General features: G+C 43.5%; 1 protein-coding gene across 2 annotated transcripts; it reads left to right on the top strand.

Moving 5' to 3' along the window:
- The first annotated feature begins 2,026 nt into the window (after positions 1-2,026).
- Positions 2,027-9,554, top strand: NPM2 (nucleophosmin/nucleoplasmin 2). 2 transcript variants are annotated; one of them, XM_044282941.1, is made up of 9 exons: positions 2,027-2,096; positions 4,463-4,548; positions 4,723-4,842; positions 4,922-5,015; positions 6,439-6,572; positions 7,823-7,857; positions 8,212-8,242; positions 9,271-9,316; positions 9,391-9,554. In XM_044282941.1, the coding sequence occupies exons 1-8, from the start codon at positions 2,039-2,041 to the stop codon at positions 9,313-9,315; spliced, it is 603 nt and encodes a 200-aa protein (XP_044138876.1). In that variant the 5' UTR covers positions 2,027-2,038; the 3' UTR covers position 9,316; positions 9,391-9,554. The 2 variants fall into 2 exon arrangements, with proteins under 2 accessions (XP_044138876.1, XP_044138877.1); XM_044282942.1 differs by having other exon boundaries at positions 7,826-7,857.
- The last annotated feature ends 3,715 nt before the right edge of the window (positions 9,555-13,269 follow it).

A 13,269-nucleotide genomic window follows, 5' to 3' on the forward strand; every position in this document is an offset into this window, starting at 1 on the left:
GTCGGGCGTGGAACTCACAGCATCATAAATCACTATGCTGCAGTGAGCTTGGGTCAGATAAGCAGCAGTTGGTGAAGGACACGGGGCCATCACATGGACCATTTTTCTTCGACTACACACAGCTGGCCTACAATTTTTTTAGCTATTTTTGCAATCAATTTTGAAAAAGTACGGCAAAACTGCGCAGCAGCCGTTATCTTAGGTTATTTCATACTGTTGTTCTAGCTAGCACGCTGAACATCTAGGCCCCTTGCAGACGAGCGTTCCTCCCGCAGAGAGTCCGCATCGCAGCACCCGGTCTGAACTGCTCTTGCTGCTGGGGGTCACATAGCACTATATTGATGTAACCCTTAGGCCTCATGCACACGACCGTTGTTGTGTTCCGTTCCGCAAAATGGGGTTCTGTTGTTCCGTGATCCGTTTCCGTTTTTGTTTCCGTGTGTCTTCCTTTATTTTTGGAGGATCACCAGACATGAAGGAAAGTAAAAAAAAATCTAAGACAGGTTTGCCATGCAAATGATAGGAAAAAAACAGACGCGGACGGGGATGACAATCTTGTGTGCCTCCGTGTTTTTTAGCGGTCCCATTGACTTGAATGGGTCCGCTAACCGTTTTCCGCGAAAATAATTGGACAGGTTATATTTTTTTGATGGACTGGAACCACGGATCACGGACGCGGATGACAAACGATGCATTAGCCGAGTTTTCAACTGACCCATTGAAAGTCAATGGGTCCGCAGAAAATCACGAAAAACGGCACAACGGACACGGAATAAAACAACGGTCGTGTGCATGAGGCCTTACAGTTCTGGAATGTATTGGATAACACAGGCAGCATTCTGCCAGTGTTATCCAATACATTCCAGAACTGTAAGGGTTACATAGCATCATAAATCAATATAATGCTCTGTATAGTACTAGAATGTATTGGCTCCGATGAGCCGAAGTTATTGCTTCGCAAAGTCTCGCGAGACTATTGGGTAATAACTTAATAAATTGATTTCTACTGTCAAAAAACATTTTCCAAACTCAGGTTCGGTTCCAAGTTTCGGGAATTTTTTTTTTTTTCAGTACAAATTAATTTATGAAGTTATTACCCGAAGTCTCGCGAGACTTTGCAAAGCAATAACTTCGGCTCATCGGAGCCAATACATTCTAATACTGTATGGAGCTCCTTCTCCGTACAGTATTAGAACGACGTTTTATGCGAATCGACTTCGGATGTTTCATCCAAAAGTAGATTCGCTCATCCCTAGTAGCGACCAATCAGATTCCGCCTTTAATTTTTTTTATTGCTTTGGGCAACTAAGCCAGTTTTCCTTTGCACCAGCTTTGATAAAAGCAGTTTTCTGGCACAAAGGAAATAAGGCTAGGTCTACACGACGACATTTGTTGCGCGACAGATAGGGCGCAACATTTGTCGCGCAACATTTTGTTGCACTAATGTCGCGTGACAATTTTTATAATGGCAGTCTATGGTGTCGCACTGCAACATGCGACATGCTGCAACTGCGACGCGACAGTCGCAGAAAAATCCATCTCGAATGGATTTTCTGCGACTGTCGCGTCGCAGTCGCAGCATGTCGCATGTTGCAGTGCGACACCATAGACTGCCATTATGACAAATGTCGTCGTGTAGACCTAGCCTAATAAATGTCCCGCTTTGTATTTGCAGTCTTCACAAAGCAATTTCTCATGGGGTTCAGCTGAGATTTGTGCACATAATGGGTTAAATAGTGTTACACAATAATGTCTGATCAGGGTCAGGTGTCTGCCTACAGCCATATAAACCTGCAGGTGCTGTCTGCCATTCACTTGTCTCCCTGCTGTAGACTTGCAGGTCTGCTCTGTGTACTTGGGGGGTACTTTTGGGTGTGGGTTTAACTGAAACTGGGTTTGTGTGTGTGACCGCTGGGGCGTATAGAGCCTTACTTTTTGGAGGGTGGGGTGGTGCTCTGTGATGTATGGTGCTGACCCTAGCAGTGTGTTTTCTGCACTATACATATAACCTGTGTCTTCTACAGAGTGTGCTGTAAACATGGCCTCTACCGTCAGTAACACCAGCAAGCTTGAGAAACCAGTGTCTCTTATATGGGGTACGTATCACAATTGTTCTTGATGTGTCCATTAACTCTTCTTTATGGGGCACATTCATCAAGTTTGTCACTTATTTTTATTTTATATAATTTTTTTCTGTAGACCTGTTGGGTGTGCAGTCTGCTTCTTCTACCGCCCTATTGAGATGAATGGGTCGGCCTCTGATCTGCAAAAAAAATGTGGATGGACAGTATGGCCATGTGCATGAGCCCTTAGGCTGGAGTAGTGGATTCTCTCCGGATTTTGCAGGCTATTTTTTTTAAAGGCTCATTCACACGGCCATATGAACGGGTCTGTACCTGTTCTACAACTTTGTGGAACGGGAGCGGACCCATTCATTTCAACAGGGCTGCAAAAGATGCGGATAGCACACGGTGTGCTATCTGCAATTCTGTTCCACAGCCCCCCCCAAAAAAATATGGAGCATGTCCTAATGTCAACTAGCATAGGTGTTTTGTATGAGGGTGGCGGTCATGTGCGGTTCGTGAATAGTGGAATGCACATGGGCTGGTATCTGTTTTGCGGATCCACAATTAAATATTTATTTTTGCAGATCGGATGTGGGTCCCTTTACCTCAACAGGGCTGCAAAAGGTGCAGACGGCACACCGTGTGCTGTCTGCATCCATATGTATGTTCTGTGGACCTACAAAACCATAGAACATGTCCTATTCTTGTCCGGCAATGATAGAATTGTTCTATCGTGGGTCGGATGTTCCATTCTGCAAAATGTGGCGCACACGCAGCCGGTATCTGTGTTCTGTGGACCCGCAAAACGGGCAATGGTCGTGTGCATGAGCCCTTAGTCAGGTCTCTGGGGCTTCAATTTCAATTAGACTGGTCTGATTAGTATGTGCATGAAAAAAGACTGTGAAAAGTCCCACGTCTACCTGAGTGACTTTTTTAATGCAGAAAGTCTAATTTCTTAACTCAGAACTGATTCATAATAAGCCGTCCCTGGAGTGTAGTAAAAATTACTGTTTTTGTGCATATTTCAGTCATAAAAATGTGTCAAAAGATGACAACAGTCACTTTCAGTAGGAAATGCACCTAAACAGTATTGTAATTTTTATTTTTTTTTAAATGGCTTTTTTTTTTTTTTTAACAAAAACACGTGCAAACCCTAATAAACTTGCCCCTACATACAGGGTCACAAAATGAAAATTTTTATTGTAGCATGGCACCCATGCTTGGGGCAGAGCTGTCAATCACTTTCTGAGCTGCTCAGCACTGTAAACAATGGGGGTCATACGCCAAGGCAGACAGAAGACAAGCTTGGTGTTCTCTCCCAAATCGGGAGGTAGTTAGATCTCCATGTACCTCTAGGGGAGTGCCATTATGGCTGTATACAAAATGAGACCATAATTCTGCCGTGTATGAGCCTTTAGGCTAGGGCTACATGCCGGGGCGTCTTCTCGCTGAAAAGTTGCACAGCAGTTTTCATGGTGGTCAATGGTGTCTCACTTTAACATGTGACACGACAGTCGCAATAAATCCAGCAAAATTGGATTTTTGTGACTCTCGTTGCAGTGTGACACCATTGACCATTATAAAAGTTGAGACACGAATGTCACTCGTTGCCGTGTAGCCCTAGCTCAAGGTGCGCTCACATGCTGCACATTTTGTTGCAGAAGCAAATGGAAACGGAATATATTGCCCTGTTTCTGTGTAGATCAGGGGTGCACAACCTGCGGCCCGGGGGCCACATGCAGCCCTCAATACAATTCTATGCGGCCCCCAAACATCTGGTAGCAGACATGTATCTCTGTCTTGTGGCTGCTCACATGAATCTTTCATGTATTGTCCCATTAGATTGGACTACTAGAAGTGTAAATGGACATTTATGATATATATTGTATGTTCAATATGCCATAAATATAGTATTTCACTTGGCAGTACCCCTTTAAAGTTTATTTTTGACCCTTGGAATTGGTTCAGGTTGACAATGTGGCCCCCAACCAGAAAATGGTTGTGCACCCCTGGTGTAGCGGCATATGTAAAATGTGTATTTGGGGCACATCTACTAAAGTGTTTACCTGTTTTTAGTGTAAAGAGCTGTTATAGCTTTTTTTTTTTTGGGCATTTACTGAGATTGTGCCTTGTTTGACTACTTTAATAAAAAAATATATATTATAATCTTCATGCGCAAATAAATTGGACCTGTCAAAGTGAATATGAACCTGCTGTACTGAAATGACCACCAGAGGGCAGACTAATAAAATATGTTGAGTCTAACTTGTAAAGTGCTGTGAGTCTTAAGAAATACTCTGCAAAAGAGACTAATAAATTGCACCTAATTTATGGCCAAAAACAGGCGAGCGTGATAAATGTGCCTCACTACACTTTCTGGCCTTCTGCCTCCACAGGGTGTGAGCTGAACGAGCAGAACAAGACCTTTGTGTTTAAAGTGTCGGATGACGACAAGAGCGAGCACCAGCTGGCCCTGAGAACTGTGAGTACGCTGGTGGTCTGCTAACCTGCACCCTCCTGGGCACGTCGGGGTATGGGTTAAGAAAATCTTCCTGGTGTCTGGGGATGGGGTCACAATCCGTTTTGGGTGCAGCCCTACTTGAACATTTGAGACTTCATTAAGCTGTACTGATGTAAGGATGACCCTTTCTTTAAGGTATGTCTGGGGGACAAGGCCAAAGATGAATTTCATGTGGTAGAAATCGTTCCTCAGGTAGAAGGGAGCGATGTACAACCTGTTCCCATAGCCAGTCTAAAGCCATCTATTCTGCCTATGGTAAGTTGACACTGGCGAATGGGTTCCCTTGAATTAATCTTAAGTGTCGCTGGCTATTGAATGCAATATTCTCTCATAGGCTACAATGGTGGGCATCGAGTTAACTCCTCCAATCACCTTCCGGCTCAAAGCTGGCTCCGGACCAGTATATATTAGCGGCCAGCATATCGCATGTAAGTATTGTATTATGGGTCCATATGGAGTCATTATAGTGGTTTTAACTGCCAGTGTAAGCGGATTAATTCCCTATGGGTAAGTTATATACTGTGGGTAATATCACTTTGGGAGGGGTCACATGATGCCGTGTTGCCGTCAGGCAATGAGGCTTGCTTAGCTTGCAAATTCACCTGGTTATGGTAGTGCATACAGTACTGCAGTGCAACATGTAAAACTAGATGGTCCAATATTTCCATGTAAAATGAAAGGGCTTTTCCAAGATTTTTTTTTTAAAAATCTGGCAGGGACCCATGTAAACTCCTTTTAATGTCCCGCAGGACCTACAGTAGTTGCTGCAGCAGTCACAGGAATGATGAACAGCAGGTTATCTCTAGCCTTAGCGGTCATGCGCGGTTTTGGCACATCGACCACGGTGGTTGCCTGCAGCCGTCGTATGAACAGTGAATGTGATATCACTAAATCGGCCAACCTCTTGCTCCCTGCCAAACTTTGAAAAAACTCAGAAGCACTTAAACCCCTTAAGGTCTTTTGCACATGACCGTATAGCGTTTTGATTTTTTTTACAGAACAGCTGGCCCCTGATGGAACTGTACTATCCTTGTCCATTATGCAAAAAATAGGACATGTTCTATCTTTGAATGGAAATACGGAAACTGAAGCCATACGGCGTACCATATATATTTATTTTTTCAGATCCATTGAAATGAATGGTTCCATATACGGAACGCAAAACGTTTGTGCGCAAGAGGCTTAACACAGCTGTACATGCATGGCGTGCAGGGGATGTATAACAGACGCACCTGCTATCAGAGACCAGGAGACTGTCTTCGTGTTAATAAGCGGAGTCTCTCTGAAGAGACCCAGTGTATTAGAGCTGCAGGGGGCAGGCCAACATGGATAATGGCAAATTCAGCTATACTGTAGTACTATGGAAATACAGTACAAGCTAAAAAATCTGATGGTACTGTAGCCTCCTAGAGGGGTTAAAAATGTTGCAAATGAAAAACTAACTTAAATCGACTATTTTCCCTAGAATAAAACGCATAATATATACAAACACCATGGGCATCGCCACGTCTGAAAACACCCGTACTATTAAAATATAAAAATATTTATCCCTCAAACTAATAGTGGAATGGCAAAAATAAAAATTGCTGATTTGCCTATTTTGTCCCTTCACTTGCCCCAAAAAAGTGAATAAAATCTGATAAAAAATCCACTCCAAAATAGTATCAAACTACACATCATGCTAAAAAATGAAAAAAAGCAAAAACCTCCAGTATCCAAGTGGGTACTAGTCATAGGAAGGTGACATCACACTGAAGCCGCCGATGGTCATCTTGCTATAGAACATGGACTATTACTATGCTTGTAGAAGGCTATTTTTTTTTAGTTTGTAATACAGAAATGTGTTCCTAGTGGAAGAAGACTACTCATGGGCTGAGGAAGAAGGTGAGGAGGAAGTAGAAGAGGAAGAGGAGGAGGAAGATCCCGAATCTCCTCCAAAAGCAGTAAAAAGGCCAGCAGCCTCCAAAAAGGGGAGCCAGGCTAAGGTACTCTCCACTGTCTTTACACTTAAATTGAAATTGGTTCCCAGCAGACTCTTATGGCGCTGGCCCACACTTAGATTGTTTACATGTGGCCTAGGGCTGCATCTGTGCTTGACATGACTTTACATGGTACAGGTTCAGCCTGGCACTTGGCTATCTGTAGGTTACTTCAGCAGCCAGTAGTGTCATCATGACTGAAGCTCTAAGGGGGGGGGGGGGGGGGGGGAAATACTAAGACTGGTATTACAAATGCCAGTCTTGCTATAGAGGCCCAGATTAACTAAAACGGCTGCAATCAGTCTAAACTGGTGCAATGTGGCACAAGTAGGGTTTGGGAGGGTGGTGGTCTAAGATGCACCATTTTGCACCACAGTTGTGGTGGTAATTTCTGTCTTGCCATAAGACAACCAAAATTTGGTATACAGACAGGGAAGCATATCTCTCCCTGAGCCTCTGATGCTGACCTAGAGAGCCCATCTAAGTGTGTGCCGTCTATAGAGTTGGGAAATGCAGAATACTCTTGGTGTCTTTCACCATGACGTTCAGGTTGAGCTGCAGGGGGGGCTGAGCATATTGATATACTTTTATGGGAAGAGATTCACTAAACATGTAACTTATTCACTTATAGTCAGTAGAGATGCACAAGTTTTCTGAAACTCGATTCAGCTGCTTTGCTGAACTTTAAGAGATGTATTAGTGCCGGATCCAGCATTCAAAATGCCAGATCTGTCCTTCCGGGCTGCGCATACGCAGACCGAAAAAAGTAAAAAAAATGTATGCAGATGACACCGAAAAGACGGATCCGCCATTTTTCTGACTGATCAGTCTTACAAAACAAATGCCATCAGTTGGCGTACGTTTTACCGGATCGTGCAGTCCGCATCCATTCCTACCCCATAGAGAGTGAATGGGTCCGGACACATTCTACAGATGTCTGAATGGACCCTTACTTGTCAAATGTCACACGATGTCTGTTACATATGGTGCATCTTTAGCTCAATTGCTTTGACTGTCCAGTTTCTGTACCACCATATTTTTGCCACCTGTTTCATATGTGTGGGTACAGAAGCATAGAACGCCATGCTCTTCCATCCTGCAGAGCTCTGAAAACAGAATGGTTTACTAATCTTTGCACGAATAAGCCCATAAAGTTTAAAATTCTATTTTGGAAATTTTTTGAAGCTGGTGTTCTGTTGGGTCGGAGTCTATAGTATTCATTCTTACTCCATGTTAATACATTGTGTTTGTCCTAGAAGAAGAAAATGGACAAAGATGAGAAGGAGGAAGAGTAAGTATAGCCTTGATGCCACAGCTCGTGGTGTACAGTGAGGGCCCTTGCTGGCTTGTATTGGTTGGTAAGGCTATTAATACTGCATTTGTAAAGCTCCCACAGCAGATGCCAAGCATACCCATAGGACCTTATGCCCCCAATGGCTTAGACTTGGCTTTTCTATACTGTACCCAGAGTATAATGTGCAATATGTTCTAACATGGGAGCCTGTGGGTGCCATTAATCACAAACCCTTGAACTCAAATCTGGTGCGAACAGTGCCCAGCTTCTACTTGTTGGGCTTGTGTATGGGCTACAGTATTGATTCATATGATGGAAGTTTTTTTTTTTTTTTTTTTTTTTTTTTTGCAGAAGTTCTGAAGAAGACAGTCCAGCAAAAAAGGTAATGTCTTTAAAACACCCTTAAAATCTAAGGAGGCAACTCTGGGCAGGTTAAGGGGCCCATTCGCACTGCCCATATTGCAGCCCGCAAACAGCAGGTCCACAATTTGCAGGCACTGGCCATGTGCACCCCGCATCACTGATGCAGACCCATTCACTTGAATAGGTCCACAATCTGGAAGGTCGATGCTGAATGGAGTCACGGAGTGCTTCCATGGAGTTTCTCTGTGCCTCCACACTGCAAAAAAAATAGACTGATCATGGACTCAAGTTGAACGGGTCTGGATTTGTCACGGCAGATGCAGATGGTGCCTGTACATTGGGGACAGCATATTGCAGCCCACAATGCACAGAACAATGGCTGTGTGAATGAGCCCTGAAGGGGTTTTCCTCAAGATTTTATTAATGGCCTAGCATTGATCAAGGAGATCAGTCTGGTGCCACTTGTGTCCGCAATGCCAACAGATCTGGCACTGATATTATTTTTGCAATGCTGATGTGAAGAATGCATAAACGTGTGGTTGTCAAGCTGAAGGTGCGGGAGCATTCCCAAAAGTATTTGCCTTCAGGGATCTGTCCCAGTGGCCTCCCTAACAGACTGTTTGCATAGCGGGCTGCGGTTCACCTGATTAAAGTGCTCCTTTTTTCTTTTGTTGATTAAGGCTGTTTGAGTTATGATACTTATATGCAAATTAGAACTCTGGTGCAATGAGGGTGTCACCATTGCTCATTATACCCAAGCTCCACTTTTGTGGTCAGCACCTCCCTTGCCACTACCTGGCCCTGTCACTCAAAGTGGCCACAGGAAGGAGTGGAGCTCAGGTGCAACGGTGACGCCCTCATTGCTCCACAGGTCAATTTGCATGTTAAGTATAACTTTGGAACAGCCTTGGATCAACAAGTGAACCACAGCTGTGTATGCAAACAGTTCAGGGAGGTGCTTGTGACGGGTACTCTAAGTGGACCCTGTACTGCCCCATCCTGAAACTTTTTTTTTGCCTCTTGAGTGACTACAACCGTATATTTCAGGGCAAAGGCGCAGGACGAGGCAGGAAGCCAGCTGCTAAGAAATGAGGTTGGTTAATCTGACGTTCTACGTGAATCTAACCACCACAGCGCTAGAAGCTGACACTTCTCTTGTCTCTGCAGGTGCTGGATGCCATCTTGTCTAGATGTACTTGGCTGTATTTAAATATCCTGTAGCACTATCAACGTTTGTGGCCTATATCATCCATCATGGCCGCCGGTCCTTCCTTTCACCACGTTCCTCTTATGATGATGGCAGGCTGGATATCGTCTCTATGTGATGTAATATATGCACTAATGTTCATGTCTTGTAACTTGTAAAATAAAGTCCCTTTTCTACGGGAAGTGAGAATGCTGGCTCTTCATGGATGTCATACCTCTAAGCTGTAGAGCGTTTTCTTTAAGGTGAACCTTAAAGTTGTAATATAGCCCTAAGGGGGTGGTGACAGTCAGCTACATGTCTGTGAAACTTTGACTATTCCCCATGTTAGAACTATACACTTATGGAGTGTCTTCTCGGTGTTGTCACTCCTGTTCCTGTTGGAGATCACTGAATAAACTGGGAACCTGGTGTTGCCATTCCCCTTGTCAAAAGGGCGTGTCCCTAATGGGCAGTTAAAGGGGAGGGGGGGGAGAGACAGTTAACTGTCTAATAATATCATAATGCAGGTTTCTAAGAGAAGATGCTCCATTATTGTCTTAAGGCCATCACAAGTATTTTCTAAAGTGGACATTTTTGCCGAGCTGACATTCCTCTAACCAATATTTGCCTAAACTTAAGTGCAGTACCAATAATGACCACATGGTGGCAGAGCTGAAATATTCCTTTACTGTCACTTTACAGCTACCTTATCACTAAAATACAGTAACATAAAGCTCAGTAGTATCTCAGGCCTCATGCACATGACCGTATCCATTCTGTAGTCTGCAAATATATATATAAATTTTATTTTTGTGGACCCTTCACTTCAATGGGTCAGTTGTGTTTTGCATTTCTCCTTCCTCCTGTCCTGTGGATGCAATATGGACAGTATCTGCATTTTGAAGACCACAAAATACATAGTTGTGTGCATGAGGCCTTACTGTCAGCAGGGTCAACCTGGGAACATAAAACTTGGAGGCCACTTTTTTTTTCCCCCAGAGCCCTTGAGTCCTAATTGACAGAAGGTGGGCCAGCAGTACCACAATGCAGCATAAAATACTGTCATACTTGGGATGGTGGTACAGTTGAATTCAGGAGGGCACTGTGGCTGCTGGCCAGGTGCAGAAGTCATACCTCCTAACTTTTGAAAATCGCAAAGAGGGACCAGTTTTTTTGTACTAGGCCACACCTCTAACTGCCCAAATAATTACTTGCTCCACCACAATGGCAGCAGCTGGAATCAGTTAGGCGAGTAGATTTAATTTTTTTTTTTTCCCCCGGCATGTAGAGCCCCTGGGACTTCTATTCTTGTGCTACAATATCCATTAAATAGTCATGTAAAACATTGGATTGTTATTTTAAGGTCCAAATTGCACAAAAAAAATGAAGTTCTGGTCTGATATCCAGGTAGCAACCAGACAGACACTTTAGGAAGAAGCAATTTAGTAAATATATTAATGCATATTTACATTGATTTCTCAGGTCAAAAAGAGGGACATTTTAACCACTTCAGCCCCGCTAGGTGAAACCCCCTTCATGACCAGGCCACTTTTTACACTTCGGCACTACACTACTTTCACCGTTTATTGCTCGGCCATACAACTTACCACCCAAATGACTTTTACCTCCTTTTCTTCTCACTAATAGAGCTTTTATTTGGTGGTATTTCATTGCTGCTGACTTACTTTTTTATTAATCAAAATGTAACGATTTTTTTGCAGAAAAATAACTTTTCACTTTCAGCTGTAAAATTTTGCAAAAAAACCGACATCCATATATAAATTTTTCGCCAAATTTATTGTTCTACATGTCTTTGATAAAAAAAAATGTTTGGGCAAAAGTTATAGCGTGTACAAAAATGTGAATTTCCGCTTTTTGAAGCAGCTCTGACTTTCTGAGCACCTGTCATGTTTCCTGAGGTTCTACAATGCCCAAACAGTAGAAAAATCACACAAATGACCCCATTTCGGAAAGTAGACACCCTAAGGTATTCACTGATGGGCATAGTGAGTTAATAGAACTTTATTTTTTTTGTCATAAGTTAGCGGAAAATTTTTATTTAAATTATTTTTTTTTTTCTTACAAAGTCTCATTCCACTAACTTGCGACAAAAAATTAATTCTAGGAACTCGCCATGCCCCTCACAGAATACCTTGGGGTGTCTTCTTTCCAAAATGGGGTCACTTGTGGGGTAGTTATACTGCCCTGGCAATTTAGGGGCCCAAATGTGTAAGTACTTTGCAATAAAAATGTAAAAAAAAAAATGGCCTGCGAAATCCGAAAGGTGCACTTTGGAATATGTGCCCCTTTGCCCACCTTGGCTGCAAAAAAGTGTCACACATCTGGTATCGCCATACTCAGGAGAAGTTGGGGAATGTGTTTTGGGGTGTCATTTTACATATACCCATGCTGGGTGAGAGAAATATCTTGGCAAAAGACAACTTTTCCCTTTTTTTTTTTTTTTTTTTATTATACAAAGTTGGCATTTGACCAAGATATTTTTCTCACCCAGCATGGGTATATGTAAAATGACACCCCAAAACACATTCCCCAACTTCTCCTGAGTACGGCGATACCACATGTGTGACACTTTTTTGCAGCCTAGATGCGCAAAGGTGCCCAAATTCCTTTTAGGAGGGCATTTTTAGACATTTGGATCACAGACTTCTTCTCACACTTTCAGGCCCCTAAAAAGCCAGGGCAGTATAAATACCCCACTTTGGAAAGAAGACACCCCAAGGTATTCAATGAGGGGCCTGGCGAGTTCATAATTTTTTTTTTTTTTTTGCATAAGTTAGCGGAATTTTTTTTTTTTTCTCACAAAGTCTCACTTTCCGCTAACTTAGGACAAAAATTTCGATCTTTCATGGACTCAATATGCCCCTCACGGAATACCTTGGGGTGTCTTCTTTGCAAAATGGGGTCACATGTGGGGTATTTATACTGCCCTGGCTTTTTAGGGGCCCTAAAGCGTGAGAAGAAGTCTGGAATATAAATGTCTAAAAAATGTTACGCATTCGGATTCCGTGAGGGGTATGGTGAGTTCATGTGAGATTTTATTTTTTGACACAAGTTAGTGGAATATGAGACTTGGTAAGAAAAAAACAAACAAAAAAAATATATATTTCCGCTAACTTGGGCCAAAAAAATGTCTGAATGGAGCATGACAGGGGGGTGATCACCCATTTATAAACTCCCTGATCACCCCCCCTGTCATTGATCACCCCCCCCCCCCCCCCGTCAGGCTCCGTTCAGACGTCCGTATGATTTTTACGGATACATGGATCGGATCCGCAAAACACATGCGGACGTCTGAATGGAGCCTTACAGGGGGGTGATCAATGACAGGGGGTGATCAGGGAATCTATATGGGTGATCACCCACCTGTCATTGATCACCCTCCTGTAAGGCTCCATTCAGACGTCCGTATGTGTTTTGCGGATCCGATCTGTAAAAATCATACGGACGTCTGAACGGATCAATGACAGGGGGGAATCAATGGTGAGGGGGTGTAGTGTGGTGGTAGGATCGACCACCAGAGGACACAGGTAGCTCAGTAAAGTCGCACCAAACAAAAGGGACCACCAGAGGACCAGGTAGCAGGTATATTAGATGCTGTTATCAAAACAGCATCTAATATACCTGTTAAAAAAAATAAATAAATCAGATCTCCAGCCTGCCAGCGAGTGATCGCCGCTGGCAGGCTGGAGATCCACTCTCTTACCTTCCGTTCCTGTGAGCGCGCGTTCACAGGAAATCTCGGGTATCGCGGGAGGACGCGTATATGCATCCACCCAGAAGAGCAGGGCCGCCGGCAGGACGCAATCCTGCGTATGGCGGTCCTGTAGCGGTTAAGGATC

This window comes from Bufo gargarizans, chromosome 2 (assembly GCF_014858855.1).
Source record: "Bufo gargarizans isolate SCDJY-AF-19 chromosome 2, ASM1485885v1, whole genome shotgun sequence".
NCBI classification, from domain to species: domain Eukaryota; kingdom Metazoa; phylum Chordata; class Amphibia; order Anura; family Bufonidae; genus Bufo; species Bufo gargarizans.